Consider the following 27,985-nt stretch of genomic DNA (forward strand, 5'->3'; position numbering starts at 1 on the left):
AATTATTTAAAGAATTCAAACAAATACAATAAAAATAAGTAAAAAATAATAATAAATACCTAATAACCCTATTGAAATGGGCGATATAGTTAGTTCACAAAGAAAAGCATACAAAGGCCAACAGGTGTATGGAATATACATCACTAATCCTGATGTGCAAATCCAAACCACAGTGTTATTCCATCCCAGATGGAACAGTTATTACCATAAGATATCAAGCCCAGGTGGGGATACGGAGGAAAGGGACCTCTTGTACATTGCTAGTGTGAACGCCAACCTATGCACCCACTATGGAAGTCAGTGTGAAGCTTATGCGGGAAATAAAAACAGAACTGTCATGTAAGCCAACGATCCCATTGTTGGGAATGTCAGAAAAGGCATGACTGGGTAAGAAAGCTAGCTGAAAGCATGTTCTCACCGGGCTTGACTGGGATGCATGAGTCAAATAAACCATTTCCTCCTTAAGTTGTTTCAAACTCCTCTCGGAAACCTTCCTAATTTACCCAGAGACGTTGCAGAAGAGACGTGCTTTGAACCCTTTAGGGAGGGTGGGTTTAGGCAGAAAGTGCCTCCTGGCGGTGCCCTGGTCTCTTTGACAAGCTTCCTGAGTCTCCAGCTCTCCGAAATCGCTCGCCGGCGAGTAGAAGACAGCTGCGCAGGCGCAATCGTTGCTCCTGTCTGCTGTTCCGCCCAGCCTGGAAGCTAGCGGGGTCCTTGGTCGGCCAGCGTCCAGCAATCCGGCCGCAGCGCAGGCGCAATCGGTTTTGTCCTGCACCTGCTCAGCACCGCCCCCCAGCTCTGAAGCGCAGGCGCTCAGACCGCTGTTGCGCACGCGCAGTGCAGTGCGGGCTGCTCGGCCCCCGGACGTACGGCGGACAGCTTGTGAAGTCCCGTTGTGTTTTTCAAGTGCTGACGGGCCGCGGTGGCGGACCCTGGCTCTGGCGGCATCACGGAGGCGCAAGCTGTGTCCGAGGGCTCGGGGCCGGGCACCACCAGTCCCCGGACGGCCCCTCCGGTAACGGTGCTGGTGATGCGACAGGACGAGGCCGCGGCGGACAGCGCTCTGAGGCCAGGTCTAGCGGGGAGCGAGGCGGCGGCGGACGCCGAGGATGAGGCGGGGGAGGACGACGCCGACCTCCTGGACACATCGGACCCGGCAGGCGGCGGCGAGAGTGCGGCCAGCCCCGAGGAGCTGGAGGACGAGGATGCCGAGGGTGGCGGCGCGGCGCGCAGACGAGGCTCGAAGACCTGCACCTACGAGGGCTGCCGCGAGACCACCAGCCAGGTGGCCAAGCAGCGTAAGCCCTGGATGTGTAAGAAGCACCGCAACAAGATGTACAAGGACAAGTACAAGAAGAAGAAGAGCGACCAGGCACAGGGCTCTGGCGGCCCCGCCGCGGCCAGCACAGGCAATGTCAAACTGGAGGTATGCTCCTCGGGCCCCGGGGCCAGGGGAGGTGGGTGCCACTCCACTGTACACACTCAGGGTCCCCCCGCAAGGGGCTGGGCTCATCCTCTCATTGCCATTGAGCAGACAGTGAGAGCCCCACCCGACACTGGCACTTTGGAGGTGATCTGCACCTCTTGTCAGTAAACCCTTCCCCTTCTCCACCCTGTGGCTTCCTACATACCCTATTTTTAGTTTTCTGTAACTTTTTGACCTTTGTTTTTTGTTGTTTTTGGGGGGGTTGTTTGTTTGTTTTTCTTAAACCCCGTGGCTCCGAAGAAAAGTTGGATTGGCAGTGGGGTAGTACCTCACAGAGCACTTTGGCGTTACTTGATCCAAGTCAAGCATGGGAAGATAGAAGAAGCCAGTGTGCTTTGCAGTTGGGATTCTGCTGCTGGCTGTGTGGACTTAGGTCCGTTTTAATCTCGCTTAAATCGCCTCCCTCATCTTTTGGCCTTAAAATAAGGCCCAGTTAGTGTTTCTTCGGATTTATTTTGGCTAGATGGAAATTATAATTGGTGTGCATTTCAGCTCAAACCCAGCAAAGTCGACCCAAATATTAGAGCTGTTTAAAAAACAAAAACAAATCCGTAAAAAGTAGGCAGACTCCTTACCACAGAAGTTCCTTTTGAAGTTCGGACTCGATAACTCAGAACTATTGCTACGGTAAGTGTCTTTGATTTTTGTGGTGCTAACATCCTACCTACACAGTGCAAGGCCTGGAGTTGTAAAGACACAGGGTTCTCTACAGTCAAGTCAACTCTAGCATTCCGTGTATTGTGTACGTAAAGGAAACAGTGCTATGAATAAGGATAACTGGGGAGAGTTAGAAGAAGAAATTGTCTTTGCTTTTGTGATATTTGAATTCTCTTTTAGAGTTTTTAATATTTTGAGACCTAAAACATGAATATATGGAAACCTTTTTATAACAAAAGTTTGCTAAGCATCTCACGATAAAGGGAGGAAGAGGATATTTTAATAAACTCAAAAGCCAGTAGATAAAAGGGACAAGACCAATATAATAAAATAATAATATTAATAATTTCATATAGGCATGGCCTTATGATAAAGCATTTTAAGTACAGCCCATTCTTTTTCTTTGCGTGGCAAGGTCCTAGGTTCAGCCCTTAGCCAGTCTCTCCTAGTTTTCTTTGTCATAGCGTGGTTTTATTAGGGGCACAATGTTTCCCCTAACTTGAGCAACATTGTAATGGGATTCAGTCTCAGGGAAAGGTTGCTATTGCAGAACTTGCTATGTGCTCTGTAGTGGTGACCTCATAGCTGTGATCCCTGGCCCCTTCCATCCAGCTTACTCTGAAAGCTGTTTGCTGTAAGCAATATTTTACTGCCACTCTCTTCTTGTGGGTATGAATCCCGTACCTCATTAGCAGTAGATTGCCTCTGAGTAATTTATGTTGTCCAAAAGTGAGCAGAAGTGTGGACTAAGATTGTTCTGTCTGAGGAGATTTCGGTGTCACTTGTCATTCTTCTATAGCACTGAAAACAGCCCTCAGGGAACTAACTTCCCCTCTGCCCAGTAGCTTCAATTTGAGACCTTACAGAGGCTCAAAGTTCTAGATTGGAAAGCCTGCAGGGAGGAGGAGCTTACTGAGAATTAACTGCCAGCACCTGTGACTTACCCAGAGGCTTTCCTAAAGTTCCACAGAACTGAACAAAAAGGACAAAGATCAGAGAGATGCTCATTTCACTGAAATACCTGCAGTTGTGGATTACAATACTGTACTAACCGTTCTGTCATTGATCCTAGGAAAGCACAGAAAACATACTCTCCATTGTCAAACAGAGAACGGGATCTTTTGGGGATCGCCCTGCAAGACCTACTCTATTAGAGCAAGTGTTAAATCAGAAAAGACTGGTAAGTGCAGATCTGTTAGTGAGAACTGTTTTCAATGGGACTGTTTTTCCTTTTAAGACGTTAGAAGTAGTTGACTGGCCATCAGAACTGCACAGTGCCTTGTCACTGGACACGGTGACCTCCCCTCCCCTTCCAGGACTGCAGTGGAAGGAACACCTTTAAGCCTGTTTTCCTCACTGACTAACCTTTGATTGAGAAAGATGAGATTTTAAAACAGACTCTTAAGTATATGGAGTAGTACTGTAAAGGCACTGACATAGAATTACTAATATTTAATAAGAGTCTCTGATATACAACTGATGGAAATTACCAGAAGTCAATCAGGAAAGGGGCGATTGTTTGATAAGATATTGGAAATTTCGAAAGTAATTTGAAGGAGAGACTTTAACTCATGATATACTTTCTACATAAGTTTTTGGTAGAATATTAGACATTTTTTTAAAAAATGAATTTAGATTTTTATCTCAAACTTCTACAGTGAAGTTTTATAATACTAAAGAATCACAAAGAAAAGATTTTAAATTTGACAATATAAAAATGTAGACAAAGGCAGTAATAATTTTAAACTGCTGCATGACATAGGAAAAATATGCACATCAGGTATAACCGACTGTCAGCATGGTTGATGCTTTCTTATAGAAACATCCCAACACTTGAAAGAATCAGGCCAGGAGCACTGTGTTGAGTTCAAAACCAGCCTGACTGTGGTGTGAGACCTGTTCTCAAACAAAAATGGATAATTCTATCAATAATCCTTTCTCTCTTTTCTCTTGAAGTCATTACTAAGAAGTCCAGAAGTTGTCCAGTTTTTACAGAAACAGCAGCAGCTACTCAATCAACAAGTTTTGGAGCAAAGACAGCAGCAGTTCCCAGGAGCTTCAGTGTGAGGGCTTACCACGAAGTCTGCTGTGCTTTGCCTGACTGATGGATAGGTGTGCCTTTAGACCAAGACGATGCCCTGATAATCAGGCGTTGGTGGTGCACACCTGGAAGCCCTGAACTTGGAAAACTGAGCCAAGAGGATCCCAAGTTCAAAGCCAGCCTGGGCTACATAGCAAGTTCCTTTCTCAAAAAAGAGAGAGAGAGATAGGAAAACTACTTTCCTGTTAAGTGTGCGTGTGCATTTGAGGACAATAAGTATTGAGTTTTTGCATTTCATTGTATCATATCACCCTGAGTCTAAGTCTCCTGTATGGTCTTTAATGTTTTTCTTCAGTTCTGCTCACTGAAGCTGAGGAGGCAGTTACTTCCTGTGGAAGTCATAAAGGTAATGGTAATATCACATCACCTGGTGCTGTGCTCCTCATCCGGACGCACTGGGAAGGAATGGATGTTGGGTTGTCGCAGTGACCTTGAGCTAGCTAGGCTGTAATGAGGGGCCGGGAATCCTTACTCAGCCCACCAAGGCCAGGGCAGGTTTGGTTTTCTTATAGTCATTCTTAACGTTCTTCATAAAGGAGATCCTGAAGGGAGAGCAACGCTCACGTATGACAAGGCCAAATGTGTCAGTGGGTTGACCCCTAAGTTCTGAAGTGTAAGCGACGTTAAACTCAGAGGGCTATGGGCGCAGCTCAGCCTTGCTGCGCCCCCCTAGCCTGTGCGAGGCCCTCTGCCTGCCCACCCTCACCACCACATAAACAAATGCAGGGAAGAGAGTGATGGTCTTCATTGTGTTGGTCTTCTTTGTGTTGTTCGTGTGTCTGAAAAAGACCTTTGCCAAAATTATCCATTAAAGGGCAGCTGTTGAACTTTGAGTTGTCTGCTGTACTCGTTTCTTTAGTTCCACACTGGCTATAGAAGAATCTGCTCACTGGTACTGTACGTAGAGTACTGGGAGCCCTGTTGTCTCCAGGCCTGCCTGCCTGACCACTCTGCAGCCCATGAGCCACACATGTCCCTGCTTGGCTACAACTTAAACGGATCCCAGTACGTTTGTAGTGACAGTGTCTTGTTGCAGTATCAAAATGTTGGAACTTTGGTAGCAGAATAGCCCAGCTTCAGATGAAGAGCAGGTGAGAGTGTGAGTGTGAATGAAAGGGGGTGGGAACTAGAGCTGTGTGTTCAGAGCTTCGAGATGGCTTCAGTGCTTGTTACTGCTTTCGACATGCGACTGTAGCTTCTTCCATCATTAGGTTTTTATTTACCTATCTCTTAATTCAGATTGATTAACTGACATGACACTTGTTTTGGCCAGTATAGAGCAGAAGAAATAATGGTGTGCCAGCCTTGAAACAAGCCAGTTACGTAGTTATAAGCCCAGCCCAACCTGGGGATAATCTCCTGTGCATGGCGTGGAAGCGTCACCTGTCAGTAAAATGCTGTCAGCCTGCTAACTTAGTTAGGAAATAGGGAGGTGGACGTTCCAGGAGGGAGAGAGGATTCTGGGATAAGAGTCAAGAGTGGGAGATTCCCCACAACCCAACTCTCAGAAAATGGCCACATGAAACTGAGGAGAGGTAGCCAAGCACATGGCAGGACTTAGAATATTCTAACAGTGTAGGTTACAAGCTAGCCGGGGGACAAGCCCTAGCTTACAGCCTCAACATTCATAATTAAGTCTCACACTCATTATTTTGTGAACTTGGGTGCGGGTGGAAAAGCCTGCAGGTACTCGATAAATATTAGGTAAATCAGATACATGGTCTGATCTCTTGTACCACCTGGTAGCCAGACACATGTGCGACTGTGACACGAACTATATCCCCTGGGAGAGAAGTCTGACACCGACCTAGTCCAGCTAAGCCTTGCTTAGCTGTGCAACACCACCCTGTAGATCTGTCCGTTGGAAAGCAGCTACTGAAGGCTTAGCTGAAGGCCAGAGTTGAGGTGCTCCAGTCAGTATCAGAGTACAGCAAGTAACTAGTCCACTTAGTAAAGTTACTTTCACTGGATGGCAACTCGATCAGAGCAGACGGCAAAGGCCATACAGAGTGAGCTCCCACCCCGAGGGAGTAGATGTGATTATGGAGGGGCAGGATGCTGGAGGCTTCAAGAAAAGGGAAGTGACCCTGCACCCACTGTCTAGCAAAAGAAAATGTATTTTCCTCTAGCGCCTCCAGAATTACCATGCCAGCTCCTTGATCAGGACTAATTTCAGACTTGTAGCTTCTGTAACCACACTAATGGGACTTTTTTTTTTAACAGCAGCAAGGTGGGAGAGCTCAGCTCATCAGATTGCACGTACAGCATGCCTAGAGATGCTGCTTTTTGTTTTGTCTTCTGGTGGAATATTAGCTTGTATACCAAGCCACTAGACCACAAGCTGAAATACTTGTAACTGTGAGAGGATGGATCACTCAGGCTACAAGGCATCCCCCAGTATTCCAGAACACTGATAGTAAGGCATGTAGACTCTGCCCCTTACCAAGGCTTTCTGAACCCCAGCCAACCTGTAGCTGTAAGCCTCCGATCTGTGGAACAGTTTGGGGCAGAGGAAACAAAACAGCAGCATGTGATCACTTCACAGTCATTCACAACTTCACAAGCTTCTCTTAGAAAACGTTTTAATCAGTTAAACATATTTCATGGCATATGAAAATAAATGATTTTTAGTGACAGTTTCCCTCTGTATCCAGGGGTTTTAAGCATCACATGCTAACCATCTTAATACAGACATGCTCCTTGATGAGCTGCTACGGTAAGGTGCTCAAATGACAATGTGTATTAAATTCACTCTTTAATAACAATAACGTCACCATAAAGGGTTTGAGCTGTGCGGTCTGGTGCTAAGCTGCGGAGGAGTAGTTAAACATCTCTAAAAATTCTGCAAAGTATCATTAAAATTACACACATAATGCCAAATAGTCCACAATGCCTTTTTTTTTATAGTGCCACCAAAGCTTTTTTACAGCATGAAGAATTCTTAAAAATCTCATGTCTAAGTAGAACAGCTTATGATTAAGCATCTTAAGGAGCCACAGATCAGATACAAGTATTTCCTAGAGTTCGAAAGAAAAATAAGCCCAAAGGTGTTTCACTGTCTACCACAAACTACCAGATGACGGTTTATGTCATTTCCAGGACGGGAGGCCAGGCTGCTGGGCATCAAAGCACTCCCGGTAGTCTGCTTTATTTTCATTTGAACTTAGCTGTCACATATGTGACAGTCACCTACCCTTGCACAGTGCAGCTCTTGACTCCTAGCAGGTAAGTTGATGTGGAATGCACGGTATATTTTACTTATTAAATATATACACAAAATATCTGGAACATATTCGGAGTTAAGCTGGAGTTTCAAGTCCAGCAAGCAGTGTTTATAAGATGTTTCCGCTGCACTCTTCTTTCTGTTGTCCTGGGAATAACCCCATCCTCAGAACACAATGAAAAGAGTATTCTAAATGCTAGAGAGTTTGCTGCGTTTGCTGACTACACAACACCAAAGCGTGTGCTCAAAAAGGTGGTGTCTTCTTAGTCCTGAAGCAGCTGGCATCATTTAGCTGAAACAAACTGACCATGTCTTATTTGTTAAGACTCACAAATACCTACTTGTACACAGCGATAAGCATTCTGGGTCTTGTGGGCAGGCCAAACTGATACAGTTCTCCACTGCCCAGGGCCACAGGAGGCACATTTGCAGTGTAAAGGCCTGGCTACCCACTTTTCCTGTTACCCTGTAAAACAACACATGCAGCATAGTTTTGCTTGTCAGTTTCATGGAGTGATTGCCACATGGTCACTCAGAGGAGTTAAAGGATTACATTTATGATATTTTTCGATCTCTTAGCCGCCAAGGGGGAAACTCATTAAAATGTGACTATGTTATAGAGCATAGGACTTACATCCCTTTGATGCTAAATTCTCTGATAATATACATATGAACCTATGTCGTGATTCCTTTCTCAAAGAACTCAGACACACTTCAGTATTTTCTCTGATTTCTTAACACTGCCGGGAAAGCCAAATAATTTATTTGGTTTTTTAGTTTTGTTTTTAAGCTTCTTTTTTTGTTTTGCTTTGCTTTGCTTTGAGACAGGGTCTCAAGGTATAGCCCTGGCTGTCCTGTAACTCCTTATGTAGACCAGGTCAGCCCTGAATTCCCAGGGACCCATCTGTTTCTCTTCCCTGCTGAGATTAAAGTCAGGCTCCACCATCCCTGGAAGCCTCTACTTCTGAATAGTTCCATAAAGCTACACATTGCCAGAGATATTTGGCCACTTGTTAGAAATCTGGGACAAACACTTTGCGTCCTTGGATGGGTACTCGGAGATCTGTCATATGCATGGCTTTTCCGAGGAAGAAGCCAGGAGAAAAACCAGAAAAATAGGGTTCCAGGAGGCGGAGTGACTAGGGGTGAAAGTAGTTATGCAAAGACGAATTACCTAATTGTTCTGAAGCGACGTGAAACTCCAATAGAATAATAATTAAGAACTTGGTTACATTATTTTTCAAGCCCAAGAAAGTTCACATGTGTGGGTTTTTAAAGTCCTCAGACCCGATGTCTATGCAAATGTTAGATCTAGGGCGTTGGGGAGGTGGGGGCTACTGCCGCTAATGTACATTTGATCCACAGCACCTGACATCGTACCCAGTACACACAAAGGCACAAGACAGACTGTATGAATTAACATGCTTGGGTATTATACACTCTAAGTGGTAGTTTGAGACGAAATGTGTGTTTTCTGACATAATATGTATATATAAGAATGGTAGGTTTTATAGATAAGAGTGGGCATTGTGTGTGACTTGTGATCATCATCTCTATCTTAAAATACAGTTGTATGGGGAACAAACAGTGCGTATACATTGATGCTAGGCAGAGTGGATTGAACGAAGGCATCTCGGACAGTGGACGCTCTACCCTTGAAACCATGAATGCCATCCTAAATAATGTGCTTCTCAAAGGGCCCGAAGTAAACTTAGAAGCAGTGGGGTGATTAACAAGTGCATGTACCCTGAAGTCTGGAGGATGTCTCCCTTTATCATCCAACAAAGGAAATAACAAGCGTTGATGCATGCATGCTAAATATGCATGTGTGTGTATGTACATATATGTTTATATGTATATATGTGTATATATATACATAAGGTGTTTTTAAAAATGCTTTATTATTCACTACCACTGTTTCCTCAAAAAAATGTAGGGCATATGAAACATTCCTACCTCACCTGGGAGGCTCTATCCAGGTATTTCATAGCTTTAGAAGAGGCTGCCACAGATGTAACCAGCTAATAACTTAATCAACTCAGGCACTGGATTGAGAAATGCATGTACACGACCCAGTGATGCCTCTAGCTCTCCCCCATGGCTTTGCTGTCGTTTAAATCATCTGTAACCACTTAGTGTTTGTCACCAGGAGGGAAGATGAGGCAAAGGATGCCCTGCCTAGTAGTGTAGGTCGCCATGCGACTTCGCTCCCAACCTTCCATCTGCAGCTTCACCTCAGCACAGGGTTCACCGTGTACACAGAGCAGACAGCCATCTGCAAGGTCAGACAGGAGGAGCTGGAAGCCGGGAAGCTGACGCCCAGAGTGGAAGCAGGAGCCCCTGTGCTCCTGGGCCTGAATTCTGGGCTAGCCCTGCCCTGGGGACCAAGGCTCATCTCGGGCTGTCTTCCCCCATGAGCCTTGGTTTTGTTTGCTTGCTGCTTGCTTGCTGGATGTTTCAGCAGTGGTAGACGGAGGCAACCTGACTCCAGGCTTCACAGTTTCCCCCTTTCCAATCACAGTTTAAATCCGGTTAAATGTACCTGACATCAGCGCAGTACGCGGCTACACATAGTTCAGCTGCAGAGAGGTTTCTGGGGCCTCTCTCGCAGGTCCTTGAACAAGCTTGGTCTCCTTTCTTGCCATTCACATTGCAAGTGAGGTCTTTTTGCAATCATGTGGGTTTGACTGGTCTTGCTCTAGTGCTCGTGTATTTTCCTATGTAAGCAGCTCTGTGTTTTCCTTCTGGGGCACAACCTTCTGCAGAGTAATGAGCTGACCCAGTGGGCTTCACATGCCGCTTGCCCTCTCACAAAAGACTTGGCTTCTAATCAGAGCACCAGTCTGGAAAACGTGCTTCTTCAACCACACAGCACTAGCCCCAGGTTAAGTAGGTAGCACAGAACCAATGGGGATAGAAATGGGAATCGTGTGCATCATACGTGTTTAAATCTGCGTCCAGGGTCTTGTACTAGCTGCGAGTTGCAGTGGTAGAAGCCCCTGCCTTCGTCTATTCTGTGGAAATGCAGCTGAGCACATGACTTAAGACACTGAAGAAATAGGGTTGTGTGGGGAGCCCATCTGAGTTAGCACCTTGTCCAACCACTGCAGTGGTCCATGAAGATGAATCTCAATCCAGCAGGGGGTGCTTGTGACATCCTGGCGATGATACTCGGCTCCCCAGCCCTGCAAAGGAAAAAAAGAGCCCAGACTGAAGTGTATCTTTCTGCCAGATGCCTCCAGGCAGAGCACCGGGAATGCAGGGTCCCAGGCTTCCTGTGAGAGGGGACAGATGCCTCGGAGTGGCTCAGGTCAGACAAAGTGGTCGCTGTTAGCTCATTTACACCTAGACACGCACTTATTGGTGTCTCGGGGCTCTGCACCCCACATGGGAGGGGCTGGCGTGGCATCTCCCCATTACTAGGAAAGAGGCTCAACCTCATGACCTACTCTTCCTGCAGAAGCCTGTGTCTGTACAAAACTACTACTCACTAAACCAGAGATTGCAAAGTTGCAAAGATCAGTAAATCCTGATTCTGAGAGTGCAATGCCAGAGCTTAGAGCTGTCTCAGGGTCCCTCAGAAATATCCCACTTATCCCCATTGGTAAGAGTTACTAAAATGACAGATATATGATAGATGGATGATAGATAGATAGATATTGATTGATAGATGATTGATATTGATACATAGATAGTGTAGATAATAAATAGATAAATGATTGCTAGACAATAGAAATATAAGGATAGTAGATAGATGGTAGGTGATAAACAATAGACAAATATTGATTGATAGATGATAGCTATAGATACATAGATGGTAGATAGATGACAAGTAGATAGAAAATAGATGATATAGACAGATGATAGATCAATAGATAGATAGATCAATAGATAATAGATCGATAGATGATAGATCAATAAGATGATAGCTCAATAGATAGATGATATAGATATATAAATGGTGGATGTCTATTATTTCTAATATGCTATCCACCAATGGAAAGTTATTTAAGCATTAAGGGGGGATTTCAGACTCTTTATTATTGATAATCACGATTCTCCAGAGTTGTCTAAAAACTTTAGGACAGTGGCTGGAGAGACGCCTCTGTGGTTAGAGCACTGGCTACTCTTTTAGAGAACCAGTGTTTGCTTCCCAATACCTACATGGCAGTTCACAACCATCTGTAAGTCCACTTCCAGGGGATCCAGAGCCTTCTTTCTGGCCCCAGAGGGCAACAGAGCTCAGTGCACAGACAGACATGCTTGCAGACACATGCACACACCATTATGCAGCACAACCACACTGCCTGGCCACTCCTGCCCACACCCTCCGTGTGCTTGCAGCAGCTCCTGGCAATCGCCTTCCTGGGTCTCCTTCCTCTCTGATCCCAGAAACCGCGACAGGGGCCTCTAACCCTCTGATTTTCAACTTGACCGTGTCACCATCAAAATTTACCCCTGAGAGCTGCACAACTGAACCACAAAACCCAGTGAAATCTTTCAACATTTAAGGTAGACCATATTCATAGCTTGCACAGCCAAGACAGACATGCCTGAACTAAACCTGAAACTATCGGAGACAAAGTTTCAACTCCACCCACTTGTACAGCAACAGATTGTCTTTCTACACAGCTCCCCTCTGATGCACTCACGGGCCTTCCCTCTGGCTTTCGTGGTGGCTACTTTTCTCTGGCCAGCTCAGTTCTAGCACAGCCCCCTGTGCTTAAACTCAAGCCTGTAGCCTCATCCAGACACAAGGAGCTACGTACCATCCAAGTAAGGACCACTCCCAACTGACATCTGCAGCCCTGGCCACTCTCTCCAAACAGACTCTTGAGTCTCTGCCACATCAGCGTCTTTTTGCAAATATGATTGACAGCTGCTGTGACTTACACGGAACCTTGCACACCACACCCACCTGCATCCCTTCCATCCTGCTGGACCACAATCCGAGTCACTTCTAGCTCTCCTCCTTCTCCTCCACTTCAAGCCTGCCTTCTGACTGGGAGTCCTCCACCTCGCCCAGCTCTCCCGGTGCTCTCATTGTCCCACTGTTTTATTTTATATGTCTGGGTGTGTTTGCATATTTATCTAATACCACGCACTATGTGTGCAGTGCCTGTAGAAAGCCAGAAGAGGGCGCCAGAACCCCTGGAACGAGCTGCAGATGGCTGTAAACCAACACATAGATAGATGCTGGGGATTGAACCCAGGTCCTCTGCAATAGCTTCTTGCCAGCCTCTTCCTTTCCACCTCACCCGCGGCACAGCATGGCTTTTCTCCACTTAGCAGCCAGACTGACCCTTTACAGACAGAACAAAGCTGGGCGTGGCCATACATGCCTGTAACCCCAGCAGGAGAAAGAATGAAGCAGGAAGACACAGAAGTCCAGGCCAGTCTGAGCTACACAGAGCCATCCTTTCCCCAAACAAAGGAAGGAACAAGTCAGACCATGAAATTCCTCTGTCCAAAGCCTCAGAGCATCAGAGTGGTAAGCCCTACTTGGCTCTCAAAAGTGCTTCCATCTCATTAATCCCGACCCTGACCCCGCCCCCGAGCCCGACCCCGCCCCGCCCCGCCCCGCCTCTCAAAAGCTGCAATGACTCAGTCCAGTACCCTTCCATAGCCAGGCTCATGGCTGCCAGGGGCTTCCGAGCTTGCTTTTCTCTCGGACTCTACTGCTTTCTGCACAGAAGACCCAGGTCAGTCCTCCAGGCCTCTGAGGCATACCCAGCTTCAGTGATGCCTCCCCTGCCTGTAACCTCTCTCTTTTCCTTTACCCATTCAACTCACTCATTGCCTACTCCCTGTCCTGCTACCAGTGCACTGGTTTCATGAGGCCAAGGCCTGCAAATAACCAGCTCAGCATCCCAGCGCCATAGCAGCTCCTGGTCCGCCACTGGCAGCTGCCCAATAAATACTTGTCGGCTGGCTGAAAGGACAGCTGTGGCCAGTAAAACCAGAGCTAACAAAGACCTTAAAGATGGTCTGGTCCTTCGCTTACAACGGTCACCACCAGTGTCTAGTCATGTGAAAGAAATTAACCATTGACAGTTTTTATTTTGTTTAAGTCCTTGCAGGGCTAGCAATGAATCTTGGTGCTGAAGTGTTTACCTAGTCCGTGCAAGGACCTGAGTTTTCTTCCCCATTATCACAGGGAGGAGAGGGTAGGAAGGGGATTGGGGGAGCCCATAACAGCTGTAAGTAGCTGTATCCTGTGAATTACATTTTGTATCTCTATGAGTTTGTTGTGTATCTGAGAAACACTGAGTTGCTATTGGGAAATGATCACATGTCCACACACGCTTTTATTGCAGCAATTACCTGTGAGATACCAAGAGCTCATCCTCATTAAAAAACATGGACCAGGGCTGGAGAGATGGCTCAGAGGTTAAGAGCACTTACTGCTCTTCCAGAGGTCCTGAGTTCAATTCCCAGCACCCTCGAATGAGATCTGATGCCCCTTTCTGGTGTGTCTGAAGACAGCTACAGTGTACTCATATATAAAAAAATAAATAAATCTTTTAAAAAAAATGGACCTGGGAAAATAACTGTAGTGCCCTCTGCTGGCCTCAAAGTAACAGTGCACCTGGAAATTTTCCAGGGGTTTTCTTTCTGCTTTGAATGTTAAAGAATAAAGCAATTTTGTCTTCATGAGAGAGGACAAAAGACATCTTTAAATTTTAAGAAGATCTTTAAATTGAAAAACTACATGTTTATCCTTTTTTAAAAATAATTATTAAAATTATCAATATTAAAAAATATAATTTGGGTATAGAACAGTCATCGACCATGGTAACTAACTTTAAGTGGCTAATACAACTTACTTTAAGGCTAGAATTGTACCTCAGTGGATGGCACTTACCTAACTCACTTCATGAAGCCCTGGGTTTCATCCCCTGCTTCTAAAAAGGGAAACGGGACCTGGAGAGAGTTCAGTGGTTAACAGCACTTGCAGAGGACCTGTGGTCCCAGCACCCAGGCGGCAGCTCACAACCATCTCTAACTTCAGGGGAGTCAGTGCCCCCTTCTGGCATTTTTGGGTACTGCATGCATGTGGTGCACATATGCAAACAAAACACCCATACACATAAAATAAAAATAAATTTAAAGGAAAATGTAAGAACGTTGAAGGAAGCCATCTCTTCCCCTGGGCAGGGTTTGTGAAAACTGTTAGATACAGTGCAGAGTTTGATGAACAAGTCCAGATCTTATCAGGGTGATTTCCCTGAATCATTCATATCTGCCTCAAGGTTTCCACCTCATTTTGTGCCAACACTGATCATCGCTGTCTTAGAGTAGAAACAGTTCTCTTCTGTAATTTATCTATGGATTTAGTCCCTGCATTTGTCTGACGGCTTTCCTAACTGAGAGGACGATCTTGTTCATTTGCTGGGGGACAGCAGTGCCCCAGGGGCTGGGAGAGAGATGAGAAATCTCTGCAGTAACTGATCCGGTCCATCACTGTCATCCCCATCCCTGCATCGTCACATCAGAAACAATCGTACTTACTTACAAAAACTTCACATAACTGTTTCTTACTTCCACCTTCCTATAAACTTATGACATTTCCCCCAAAGGTCCGCTGTTGCTTGCTGTAGTGGTACACGCCCTTAATCCCAGAATGCCTGGTCCAGTGAGGTCCAAGAGAGCCAAAACTACATATAGTGAGATAGGAAATATGAAATATATATGAAAGAGAGAAAGGGGCTAATACAGAGCAGGAAGAAGGTTCATAAATCCCTCACCCCTAACTGAAGTCTGAAGACAGTTGATGGGTTGTAGGGAGAGTCAGTTTTATTTAAGGGTGTTTCCTCTGGTAGACTGACCTCAACCACGCTAGTTCCCTTGGGTGGCTCTACACCCAGGAATAATGGGCAGTGGAAGTTGGACTCGATAATTTTTAAAAAGAGATTCAGTACATTTTCTAGAAGGAAACGCACGCACGCACGCACGCACGCACGCACGCACGCACGCACGCACGCACAAACCTGAATCTGTATCCACCTGAACTGGCTGGGCAAACGCTGAGGCAAGCCAGGAGCGTGTTGTGCTTTCCTCCCACTTTCCGCGTGATAATTCCAAAGCCAACCGTCTCACCTTCACAAAGCTCATCCGAATCGTGCACATCTTCGTCAGCTCATAGACAACTTCAAAGCCGTGGTGCACTGACTGGGCGAGCAGCTGGGCGAAGAGCTGGTTGTTGAAGACCTTGAGGCTGCAGCCACTGGGGATCTTGCAGACAGTGGCCGGGTGGAAGCCGTGCTGGTAGTTGCAGTTCCGGCTCTGGACAAAGATGCTGCTGTCGCTCACGCACTCCGCGTACACCTCGCCCCCAACGTAGTACAAATGCACACCTGTGGGCACAAAACCACGCTCTTCCTTCTCTGCTTCCTTCTCAATGGGTCCTAGCATGTCACGTGACAGGACCCGCTACAGTCACGCTAACTCCTACGTAATCACTTTAACTCCTACATAATCACTGGCTATAGAAGAGAAGGTGCAAGTGCCCCGAATACCCACTTGTTTTCTTTGACTCTTCCTACAAGCCCATTAAAATCCCAACCCTGATAGCTGGAGACACTGCTCAGCTCCCAGCATCCAAACTGAAGCTCACAACTATCTGTAATTCCAGTTTCATAGGATCTGTCGCCCTCTTCTGGCTTCCAGGGGTACTACATACACATGGTACTCAATGCAAACAAATATACAAACAGGCAAAACACCCATAAACATAAAATAAAGAAAAAATTAAACCCGATCCAGATGAATGACCATTCTCAAGAACGAGTCAATAGTCTCCCACTCAGGACTGCTTCCATCACTTTTGATCTCGCTTACTTCAAAATTACCTTCCACGATACTAGACACAAAAGAAACACACTCCAAAACCCTACAAAGTCCTTCACAGCCTCATATAAAGGAGTGTCCTATACATGCTACTGAAATCCACACACTACACCCACTCCTGGGCTTGAGGAATCTTACTCACAGTCATAAACCTATCTCTTGGGTGCACACCTTTAATCCCAATCCTCAGACGGCAGAAGCAGGTGAGTTCGAGACCAGCTTGGCCTGCACAGTGTTCAGGCCAGCCAGGGATGCCCAGTGAGACCCTGACTCAAAGCTAAAATATTTCAGAGAAGAGGCTTCAGGGAAATGTCAGTCACCCCTATAAATCACACATGTGCCCCTGAGAGACAGGGGCACTCTCGACACACTTCCACACGAGGTTGTGTGAAAACACGAGCAGTGTGTAGCTTTTATCTGTTTACCTAACATTCCTGGGATTACAGTTTGAAAGGGATGTCCTGAATAAATTAAGCGTGGTGTACACACACACACACACACACACACACACACACACACACACCAGATTTTATTCAACTGTAAGAAGCATAAATACATGGAACTGGGGAGTGTTAGAAATAAACTAGACTCAGAGAAAATCCTTCCTCTCCCCTCCTCCCATCCCCTCTATCTCCACCTCGCCCGCTCTGCCTTTCTTCTTCTCTTCTAATTTGCCCTCAGCTTTCGTCTCTATTTTCTCCCATGATGGGCATCAGGTCTGACACCCACAACTCAGGCACTGGTGACCATGAGGAAGAGGAAGGATGTCTCTGATTGGCTGGAACATAGTTCCTCTGCCGGACCCTCACAAGCAAAGCCAGGGCTGCCTGTGTGCAATGGGGTGGGTGTGACTGATAGTGATTGACAGTGACAGGGCATTCGGTTGTATAGCCGAGCTCCAAGCAGCCTGTTTATCGCTGTCTCGAGCTCCACTCTTGATAATTAGCCAGCTTTTTAAAAGCCCTGCAGAGGAGAAGGCCGCAGAGGCCAGGGCAACGCCAAGTGCAAGCTCCAGGGAGGGCTGAGCTGGGTCAGTGGCTGAGGATTTACTCCAAGGACAGTGGGGGGAACAGCACGGTTCTCTGTGCTACAGTGGCATCTTGGGCTCGGCCTTTTATGCTGGCTCCTGCCCTGTGGAGCAGTGGGGTACACTGCCCATCTCTGCCTTTCAACAGTTCCTCTCCAGCGTGTGCGATCTGCCATTGCAGAAGAGGACCACAGAGACCCGCTTGTGTGCTGTCCCGCAGACCAGAAAGCTGGTAGGAACAGCCAGGGTAGGGAGGGCTACTGCAGGCTTAGCGGGTATTTGAACGGAATGACCTTCAGGTGCATAATCCTCCCGGAACCTACTGCTTACAATAGCTAAGATTTTGGTCATCGGAGCCTGGTCTGTGTGTGTTTAGGGGGTGGTTTCCATTCAGGTCGAAGCCTTATCTGCAAACCCAGCACAAGCTGGCACAGGAGAGAAGGGGGAGGTGTGCCCCTAGAGGAAAAAGCCAGCAGAGCCCAAGACTGAACTCTGAATGTCAGATGACAGCAGCAACTCCAGGAGTCGCATGGTCACGTGATGTCATTTGGCCCATCATGTAAGCAACACAGTGGCGTTGAATCCTGTGTCAGCGTCAGGGTCACCTGGGGCAGCTCTGTTTTCAAGGTTGAGCCTGCACGGGAGTCACACAGTGCTGGGCATCTGAACACACTGTTCAGGCAGCCTAATGGGGAGAGATGAGCCTTTCCTTACACATTACTCTGCCCTATTGCTTCAGGTTGGAAAAGCCACAAGGGAGAAGCCTGTGGCAGTGGAATCAGACAGGACGGTCTGTCAAACATAGAACGCTGGACAGCATTTCATGTAGCTCACTGGCCCTTTCCTTTCTTGTCAAACATAGAACGCTGGACAGCATTTCATGTAGCTCACTGGCCCTCTCCTTTCTTGTCAAACATAGAACGCTGGACAGCATTTCATGTAGCTCACTTGCCCTCTCCTTTCTTGGATGGTAGGTAGTAGTCAGTCTCCAGAATTTGTAGCTGTCAGGATTTAAGCTCACTGGAACCGGTACTTGTGACATGCGTGTGGTACTCCTTCACAATAGTTCTTTATGAATGCTGAGACGTGACATCATGCCTTTTCGTGTTACGATGTAATGTTATTAACCCCTTGGTAGACTACACATGGCCACAAAAACTGAGAAGCTTTGAAACAGCAGGGGAAACAAACGTATTGCTAGAATCCTGGACCTGTTCTCCCGCTGGCTCAGTGAAAGACCATTTACCTACCACGAGCAAGGTCCCAAGTTCAATCCTCAACGACACGCTCTCACACACACACACTCACATACACTCTCTCTTACATACACTCTCTCTCTCTCTCTCTCTCTCTCTCTCACACACACACACACATACACACACACACTCACATTCTCTTTTACACACTCTCTGACATGCACACTTACACACACACACTCACACACACTCTCTCTTACATACACACACACTCTTTCTCTCACTCTCTCTCTTACACACACTCACATTCTCTCTTATACACTCTCTGACATGCACACTTACACACACCCTCTCTCACACACACACCCTCATACATACACCCTCACACACACACACACACACGCCCACACACACACACACACACACACACACACACACACACACACACATTGGGCATGGTAGCACCTGTTTCCATTCCCAGAGGCTGAAGCAGGAGTCTCTTCAGTTCAAGGCCAGTGTGGGCCACACGGCAAGACCTCTTCTCAAGAGAACATTCACAAAGGGGAAAGGTGCACTCAAGATGCCAAGAAGAATCTGAGTAATGTGGTCCTCAGGCAGGATCTGCCTGGACCTCAGCTTACATTTCAGCTGGGGCTCTGTCTTTCAACCCCCTGTGGTGGCCAAGACCAGAGGTGCTGTGGGTGTGACTTAGGTCTGTAGGGACAGCACGCAAGCGGGTCTCTGTGGTCCTCTTCTGCAATGGCAGATCGCACACGCTGGAGAGGAACTGTTGAAAGGCAGAGATGGGCAGTGTACCCCACTGCTCCACAGGGCAAGGGCCAGCATAAAAGGCCGAGCCCAAGATGCCACTGCAGCTCAGAGAACCGTGCTGTCCCACCCCACTGTCCTTGGAGTAAGTCCTCAGCCACTGACCCAGCTCAGCCCTCCCTGGAGCTTGCACTCGGCATCACCCAGGCCTCTGCGGCCTTCTCCTCCTTTTTAAAAGCTGGCTAATTATCAAGAGTGTCTGGAGCTCTGGAGAGTGATGAACAGGCTGCTCAACTATACAACCTTACGTCCCGTCACTGTCAATCACACAGCTGGCCCCTCCTCCTCCTGAGCTGTCCCAGACGCCTCTCATTACTGCTCGGATATCCAAGCCCTGCACAGCCTATGCCCTGCACCATCCTCACACGAGCAGGGGCCCACTGGAGGAAACGCATCAGATGCAGACAGACCATCCGGCTTCCTGATGGCCTAGCATGCGTGAGGCCCTGGGTTCTTAGTGCAGCATAAAAGAACGGCAATGAACAACACAGAAAATAAAAATCAACCATAAATCCACTATGTAGAAATAATCACAGGTAACCTCTGCTATACTTCTTCAAGTCTAATTTATTTATTTTGTATTTATTCAGTCGTGGTCTCATGTAGCTCAGGCTAGCCTCAAATTTTCTGTGTAGATGAGGATGATCCTGAACTTCCAACACTCTGGCCTCTACTGCCCAAGTGTTAGGATTACAGGTATGCACCGCAAGCCTGGCTTTAAGGGCAGCTTTTTTAAAAGGATGAAATAAAATGAGAATCTATTCTGCATGATGTCTTGAGGCCTTTTTCATCCAGGAATATACTATGGATATTTTCTCAAGATACGGCATGTTCCGCAGTGTCAAAATCAATGTTTTTCACGGGATCACATCCTGTGTTGTTTAGTTTTTGTTTTTAGGATTTACCTTTCTTAAAGAAAAGATGCCTTACAAGGAGCTGCGGAGAAGGCTTGTCAGTTAAGAGCCCTGGCTGCTTTTGCAGAGGTCCTGGGTTCAGTTCACAGCACCCACACAGTGGCTCACAACCATCTATAACTCTAGTCCCAGGGGGATCTGGCACCTTCTTCTGGTGCAAATACATATATATAGGTACCCACAAATACACATAAAAAAGAAAATAAATCTTTAAATACAATAATAATAATAATAATAATAATAATAATAATAATAATAATAATAATACTTCCATTGAATAACCTCATCCTGCCTTCATATTTATTGTGGGTTTTATTTGTCGATTTTTGTAGACAGGACCTTCAATGTCTTGGGCTGGTTAGCCTCCTGCCTCTACCTAGTGCTGGGATTACAGGGCTGAGCCATGACATTTGGCCCTTTATGATATCTTGTCCTCACAGCATCACCCCAGGCCGACCCTGAAGATAGTCTACTGACTTAAGAGGGAAGAGCTCCCGAGAGCACAAGTCCCCCTCCAGGGGGCGACACTGTGCCTGGGGTTCTTCCTACGGGCATCCTACACGACCACTGTGCAGCTGGCTTCTATTAGCACAGAAGCAGCAATGGGGACATGCTGCGATGGCTCTCACCCTTTCCAATGTGCCTTCTGGTGTTTTCTATCGTCGAGTTTCTGTTTACATTTGAAAGAAGCCCAAGACAGAACCTATTCCTGTTATTGGAGGGGTCTGTGAAGCCATCTATGAGCACGCTCCGGGAGGACGCCTGGAAAGTCTCTCCGACCCGGTTGTTCAGTTCGTAGTAGGCAACAGAGCACCAGTGCAGGGGCTCCTCGTAGCAAACTGGCCGGAAGTCTGAAAGAAAACAGGAGAGAAGATGCCACACCCACAGGAAGCAGAGGCGGTCTTTAAACCAGAACGCTAACTGTAGGACCTTTGCAGTCCTTCGGACTCCCGTGTTTGAGGGAAGCTACCTTGGGCTAGCTCATTTGTTTACTGCATCCATGAGATTAAAGTCATGGTCCTTGTTAATCTCCGCTATGAGGGCATCTGCAAACACTCTTGTTTACAGGTGCGAAGACGGAAGGGCCCTGGGGAAAGACAGCGTGGGCAGATTGATGTAAAATGTTGCCATTCCCAGGGTAATCACAGCTAAGAGAGAGGTGGCAGGTCACCTCATCTAGAGAAAAAGATGGCATCCTGCTGTTACAGAACTGAACTGAACTGAACTGAACCCAGTGTCAAAAGCTTTAATTCTGCAATAAAGTAATGACAAGAACCCAATAGTCTGATATGATAACAAACCAAATCGAAAGCACGGAATCTTTATAGAGAGGATCACATTCTCTCTGTGGTACACAGATATCTATTTACCCACAACGTAAGTGTATTTTAAGGACAGCTGGCTTCCCTGCTTGGCTAGGGTCTGACCATGGATAGGAAGAGGACAGAAACATCCCCCTGTTAGTGTAACGGTGGAATCCAACCAGTACAGGGGACCTTCTACAAGACAGGTGTGTGTTATGCTGTCCTTTAGCCACTGGGCCCAATCCTATGTTTCAAACATGCGGGGAAATTCTCCGTGCCGTAAGTAAGGAATGAGCAGGCTTCTCCGGCTCTTGGTTGGCCACAGAGGAGAGAGTGACATGATGCGGGTGCACTTGTAAACAAGGGTGTACGAGGACCTTGCTAAGGGAAAACACCAGACACTTTGAGGGAAGATCTCCCTCCTTATATCACCACAGTGTATAGGTTCTTAGAGAGGAAAAAACCATTGTTAATCTCTTAACTGTTTCTCAGCACACTCAGGCAAAGCTCGGATATAGCGAGAGTTTGTGAATACCCATTAAGTAAGAGGATTTATGACTAAAGCAGTGAGGTGAACTGTAACTGTGGACACCAGCCCTGTGTCTGCAGGCCTTAGACTGTAACTGTGGACACCAGCCTTATGTCTGCAGGCCTTAGACTATAACTGTGGGCACCAGCCCTGTGTCTGCAGGCCTTAGACTGTAACTGCGGACACCAGCCCTGTGTCTGCAGGCCTTAGACTGTAACTGTGGACACCAGCCCTGTGTCTGCAGGCCTTAGACTGCAGGCCTTAGACTGTGGACACCAGCCCTGTGTCTGCAGGCCTTAGACTGTAACTGCGGACACCAGCCCTGTGTCTGCAGGCCTTAGACTATAACTGTGGGCACCAGCCCTGTGTCTGCAGGCCTTAGACTGTAACTGCGGACACCAGCCCTGTGTCTGCAGGCCTTAGACTATAACTGTGGACCCCAGCCCCGTGTCTGCAGGCCTTAGACTGTAACTGTGGACACCAGCCCTGTGTCTGCAGTCCTTAGACTGTAACTGTGGGCACCAGACGTATGTCTGCAGGCTTTTGGGCACTTTCAGCTTCCAATATTATTAATCTCACATTGAAGAGGCTCCTATAACTCTCTTCATGTCTCTTCTTTGACCAACTTCACTGATGCCATAGCACATGCCTCATGGAGACACTCTAGAGCAGTGGTCCCTAACCTTCCTGATCCTGTGACCCATTAATACAGTTCCTCATGTTGTAGTGACCCCTCCTTCCCCACCATAAAACTATTTTGCACCTACTTCATAACCGTACTTTTACTACTGTTATGAATTGTAATGTAAATATCTGATATGCAGGATATCTGATATGTGACCCCTAAAGGGGGAGCTGAGACCCCTGCACTAGGGCGTCCCGTCCTCTTGCATGTGCTTTTTTAATCTAGCATGAAGCTCCTGAAGAACTTCAGCCGCTGTCTTGGCTTCAGAACAGAGAGAGAATGGATTAGTTGGAATTGGAGCCTAGTTTTGCATTTCTCTGAGTTCCTGAACACGGCTTTTGGAGTAAAAGATACCTTTTGATTGTTCAAAGAGACAAGCAAAAGAAGGTCTAAACTTGGTTCTCTTTATGGCCTGCTCTCAGGCCAAACCTCAGTCAGTCAGTCAGTCAGTCAGTCAGTTGGCTGGCTGGTTATTGTATGTGCATGAAGTGCATGTGGAGATCAGACGACAACCTTGTGAAGTCCATGTCTCTCTTTCCACCTTTACCTAAGTTCTAGGGTTGAAACTCAGGTTGGCAGGCTTACGTAGGAAATGCTTTTACCTGCTGAGTTACCAAACCAGCCCTTTTCTCTTAGTATTTAAATGTTTACGTTTTTATTTGTTGTGCAACAATATGTTAAGCTTACTTCTACACTCAGCAAAGCGGCATGTGTCCGTAACTCCAGCACTGGGGAAACTGAAGCACGAGAATGGTGCTTCCGGCTTCTCTTGCTTCCCGCCCAGCCTTTATAAAAGCAGGACCACGTTCCAAAACAAACCAAAAAATAATCACGTATTTTGTAAACGCCCAGGGATGGCATTCAATTCTACTTAATATCTGAAAGAGGACTGACTGGATCTAAAAATATGTATCTGCAGTTCTACTCCAAAATGGGTTCAATCCTGGTCATTCTGGAGAGTGGTGAGTTAGACGGCCCTGGCCCACAGATGTAAACCCAAACCATAGATGTCCAAGACGTGCGAGATGCCACAACCACGCTTACGATCGTCCCCATGGGTCCCATTTCCCAAGGACTGACCTGAGTGTTGATAAGGACTGTCTGACTCGGAAGGACTTCCGGGGGACTGCGGGTAGCTGGTGGGGCATGGAGACTGCGGAAACACGTGTCCTGGCGAGGAGGGCGGTGCCGGACAGAGAGACTGCTGGAAAGAGTCAGGGTAGGTGGCGTTGTGCGGCATGAGGGGTTCGCTGTGCAGCGAGGCACTTCGGAACTTGGCCAGGAGGCTGAGCTGAGGGTTGTACTCGCTGTGTCTTGGTACCAGCACTGGAGGCAGAACTAGGAACGAAGACAAAGACAGAGGGCGCACTAAGTAAGAGTGGGACAGCGGATGTTTTCCCTCGCCCATTTCGGGGTTGGGGATTTGGCTCAGTGGTAGAGCGCTTACCTAGGAAGCGCAAGGTCCTGGGTTCGGTCCCCAGCCCCGGAAAAACACAAAAGAAAAAAATCCCTCGGCCATTTGTGATAGGGTTGTTCTTCCTCCACCAGCCCCCTTTCCACACATTGTGTTCATGGGAAGCTCTTCACAAAGGTCGTCTCTACCAACGAAGAGCCTGTGGGCTATGCTAGTCACCAGCCCTCCTTGCCAGACCGGCACAGTTCCCACGTTCAGGAGGCTCCCATGCTCTCCCGCCGCGGTACCCATCTGCTTGCATCTTTCCTCAATTCTGCCAATGAAGTCCTTTTAAAAAGAGGCATAGCTGGTTCCAAATGCTCGCAATAAAACCCTAGGTGAGGCCCAGAACATTTTTCCATTAGAGACCACATTGAATTATTTAGATGACTACCCTCGAGTTTAGACTCCTTGCTGCTGCTGAACTAATTATTCTATATCCTTACCACAATGACCTAAAAGCAAGAGGCCGAAAGCCATCAAGTAAAGTAGAAGTGGTAAATGAAGAAATGAAGTACAAGATCAGAGACGTCATGAAAATCTGTCAGTTAAGTGTGTTCAGGTCAGCAGGTCCCCCCTGGTCTTCCTCCACCTCCCCAGTACTGGAGGTGGAACCCACGGGCCTCACACGGGCAAGTGGTCTATCACCCGAGCCACGGCAACATGGCAAGTTTGGGGGAACTTGAAGGGTGTGGCCTGTCGACCAGCCTCTGATGCGGAATGGGTTTGGATACAACGCTGCAGGAGAATACTTGGGCTTCCATTCAGACAGCACAGTGTGATGAGGTGATGTCCCCGTGCTCCTGGAATAGGCAGTTAGGCAACCAGAGAAGGCAACCATTAAAAACTGCTTCCCCCTGGAAGGCACAGAAACACCCCCCCAAGAAGGTCAGGAAAATGGCTACAGTGATGATAAAAAGCAGACCTCTTGGGGGAGGGGGGATAGGGAAGGGCATACATGCATGCCCAAGCAGGTGTGTAAAGAGTTGGGAAACGTAATTTTCTGTATCTAAAACATCAAAGCATTTTGAAGGGCTGTGAGTACAGATCAGTAGCAGATGCTCGCACATGGTGTGCGAGGCCCGGGGTTTACTCCCACCGAAGGGGGAAAAGGGGCCCTGAGGTGTGTCTCACATGTGAGAGCACTATCTCACTTGTGTGTGAAGTCACACACAGCCATCCCAGCACAAATGTATTTAAGAACAGTGGCTCACTTTCCCCACTCCCTTATTTCAGTCCTAGACTCTTTCAGCCATTCCCCTTGGCTGTTTCAGATGGAGATGGGACACCTTCCATGTAATGGAGATTAGCAAGGTAGAGCCTACACCAGTCTTCGGTTTAACCCTAATGGTCATTGCCTTCAGTCTGCATGGGGGAGAAGGGGCTTCTCTCCCCATGTTCCGGTTAATCATTATTAAGGCACCCAATCTCTTAAGAACTTAGGAAGGGCTTAGTTCTCCTAAATCCACTCAAATAAAACCGCATTTTCCAAAGCCCTACCGACCTTACAAGTCTTTTCCTATTAGAGTATCCTAATCTTCTGATTGCATGGTTTTGGAGCCATTTTTTCCGTGTCCCCCCACCTCACATGCTTACATCCCCACTATGGAGGCCATTTTCCTGAGCATGTGCCAGGTGATCTTGACCTCCAAGCAAGCAGGGACCCTGGAAGCACCCACCTGGGGTCTCCACTCTGCGGTAATGGTATGGGTTGATGCAGACCTCCTTCTGCTTGGAGCCAAACGGGAACTCGCAGCATTCCAAGGGCTTCAGCTCATGATGGGATTGCAGATCTGGCCAGCGCCACACGCGGCAGTAGATGACATGGGGCAGCCCCTTTCGGTGGGACACCTGGAGGCGTCCATCCAGGGAGCGTGGGATGGTAACGCACTTGCTAGGCTGGCCCGGGCAGCTCAGCGCCCTCTCCAGTTCATCCATGGCGCCTTTCTTTTTCTTTAACTTCTTCACCAAAGAGTCCACTGCCTTCTCTGCCCACTTCTCCTCTTCATCTCCCTGCTTCCAGCCCAGCAGCCTCTTCACTGCGGGGCTGGTGAAGGAGAAGAGGGAGCTGATGGGGGTGCTGGGGTGCATAGGAGGCAGACCTCAGGCTCCTGCACAGGGAAAGAGGAGGAGACCTTTCAAGGCTTGCAGGGCCCTGGGCAGGTCAGCGGCAAGTATCTGTCCGGGGATGTCATAGGAACAAGCTTGCCTTTCCTTCTGGAAGCAGTGGGGACCGATTCAAATTGGGAGATGGGCCGGGCCGACTTCTTCCAAAGCCCTTGGGAGGTGGGGCCAGCTGACTCTGTAAGACAGAACAAGCCTTCGTGAGCCATCGGGTCATTTTCAGACTAGGTGAGGAGGGACAGAGGGGACAAAGTACTCTCTGGTACTTTAACTTGAAAACTCCAAGGCACTGCTGACCCCGCCCCGCCCCTCCTGCTCCCAAGCGGATCTTAGCCACTGCCTTCCAAATCTCTAATAGCTGCATCTGCATCATGGCATTTCTCCTCTACCCTCTCTCCCGTATCAATCTCATTCCTCCCAAACACAGTTACCATCAAGTCATGTTTCCTGTTAAAATAATGGTGTGGATCCCTCAACTACCGAATGAAGGCTCTGCCTGAGTTTCCGGGGCTCCCCAACCCCTCCCTGTTGCGTAGTTGCCGCTCTTTATTTCCTGGTTGCACGGAAATTCCACCCGCAGCGTAGAAAATGCACACAAGCAGAAAGGGAGACACTGAGACCTCCAATAGTCTACTGCACAGGCATCACCGTACAGTACCCCAGAACAGCCATTCAGAGTGTGCTTCTAGAAATCACTGTAGCCCCTCAGGCCCCTTCTGGGCTGTGAGGCCCTCTTTTCCACATACACATCTCTGTGACCTAAATGCCCTTCATATACATCAGCCAAAACAACAGATCGTAACCGTCCTATGGAGAGGTGGAAATGAGAACATAGATACACCATTCATTACACCAGCGTTCAGGAGATTTGCAAAGGTATATAATGCCCGTTTCAACAAAATTTTAAACGTGGTCTTTAATTTTAAAATGTTTTCCTTGACGTTGGAGAGACGGCTCATCTATGAAGAGCACTTGCTGCTCTTGCAGAAGACCTGGGCTGGAATCCTAGTAGCTCATAACCACTGTAAAACTCCAGTGTGAGGGGATCTGTTGCCCTCTTCTGGCCTCCTTGGGTACTGCACACACGTATGGCATCCAGGCATACACGCTGTAAAAGATTTGCTTTGTAAAAGATGTGCTTCATAAAAGATAGCTTTAAAATCACATTTATCTGTTTGTTTGGTGTGTGCATGTGTTCATGTACATGTCATATGTGTGTGCGTGTGCCATGACATGCCTGCAGGGGTCAGAGAACAATGTTGGGTCATAACGCTCCTTTCAGTATCTGGGCTCTGGGTCAAACTCACGTCTTTGTAGCAAGTGCCTTTCCCCACTGTGCCACCTTGCTGGCCTGTGAATCAGTAACTTTGTAAAAAACTGTTTCAATTACCAAAATGGAAGACAACTGGCAGATGTAGCCCACACCATCTTATTAAGTTGCTTAATTAATTTTTAAGCAGAAAGGCACCATGGACCAAAATGTTTGAGAACTGCTTCTCAACCAGGCACAGCATAGTGACTGAACACCAAATGATACCACAGTCATAGTTGTTATTTTGCCCCCAAATCAACTGTCCCCCCCCAAAAGAATACATACACTCCCCCTGT

The 27,985-nt window shown here is 47.4% G+C and overlaps 2 protein-coding genes across 2 annotated transcripts; one reads left to right on the forward strand and one right to left on the reverse strand.

Annotated features, from left to right (window-relative positions):
* The first annotated feature begins 833 nt into the window (after positions 1 to 833).
* On the forward strand, positions 834 to 5,077 carry Rfxap (regulatory factor X associated protein). Its single transcript, XM_032898396.1, has 3 exons — positions 834 to 1,426; positions 3,216 to 3,323; positions 4,100 to 5,077. The coding sequence occupies exons 1-3, from the start codon at positions 1,031 to 1,033 to the stop codon at positions 4,208 to 4,210; spliced, it is 615 nt and encodes a 204-aa protein (XP_032754287.1). The 5' UTR covers positions 834 to 1,030; the 3' UTR covers positions 4,211 to 5,077.
* Positions 5,078 to 6,809: 1,732 nt separating this feature from the next.
* Smad9 (SMAD family member 9) lies at positions 6,810 to 26,494 on the reverse strand. Its single transcript, XM_032898397.1, has 5 exons — positions 25,933 to 26,494; positions 23,881 to 24,138; positions 20,912 to 21,133; positions 15,568 to 15,824; positions 6,810 to 10,652 (listed from the first exon to the last, which is right to left on the reverse strand). The coding sequence occupies exons 1-5, from the start codon at positions 26,342 to 26,344 to the stop codon at positions 10,509 to 10,511; spliced, it is 1,293 nt and encodes a 430-aa protein (XP_032754288.1). The 5' UTR covers positions 26,345 to 26,494; the 3' UTR covers positions 6,810 to 10,508.
* Between the last annotated feature and the right edge of the window lie 1,491 nt (positions 26,495 to 27,985).

This window comes from Rattus rattus, chromosome 3 (assembly GCF_011064425.1).
Source record: "Rattus rattus isolate New Zealand chromosome 3, Rrattus_CSIRO_v1, whole genome shotgun sequence".
Lineage (NCBI taxonomy): Eukaryota > Metazoa > Chordata > Mammalia > Rodentia > Muridae > Rattus > Rattus rattus.

Coding starts and splice junctions, on each gene's coding strand:
- Smad9 (XM_032898397.1), bottom strand. CDS start 26,344: ATGCACCCCAGCACCCCCATCAGCTCCCTCTTCTCCTTCACCAGCCCC. Junction 21,134..23,880: donor CAGTCCTTATCAACACTCAG/GTCAGTCCTTGG, acceptor GTTTTCTTTCAG/ACTTCCGGCCAGTTTGCTAC. Junction 15,825..20,911: donor CAGAAGGCACATTGGAAAGG/GTGAGAGCCATC, acceptor TTGTGCCCACAG/GTGTGCATTTGTACTACGTT.
- Rfxap (XM_032898396.1), top strand. CDS start 1,031: ATGCGACAGGACGAGGCCGCGGCGGACAGCGCTCTGAGGCCAGGTCTA. Junction 1,427..3,215: donor CAGGCAATGTCAAACTGGAG/GTATGCTCCTCG, acceptor CATTGATCCTAG/GAAAGCACAGAAAACATACT. Junction 3,324..4,099: donor TGTTAAATCAGAAAAGACTG/GTAAGTGCAGAT, acceptor TTTCTCTTGAAG/TCATTACTAAGAAGTCCAGA.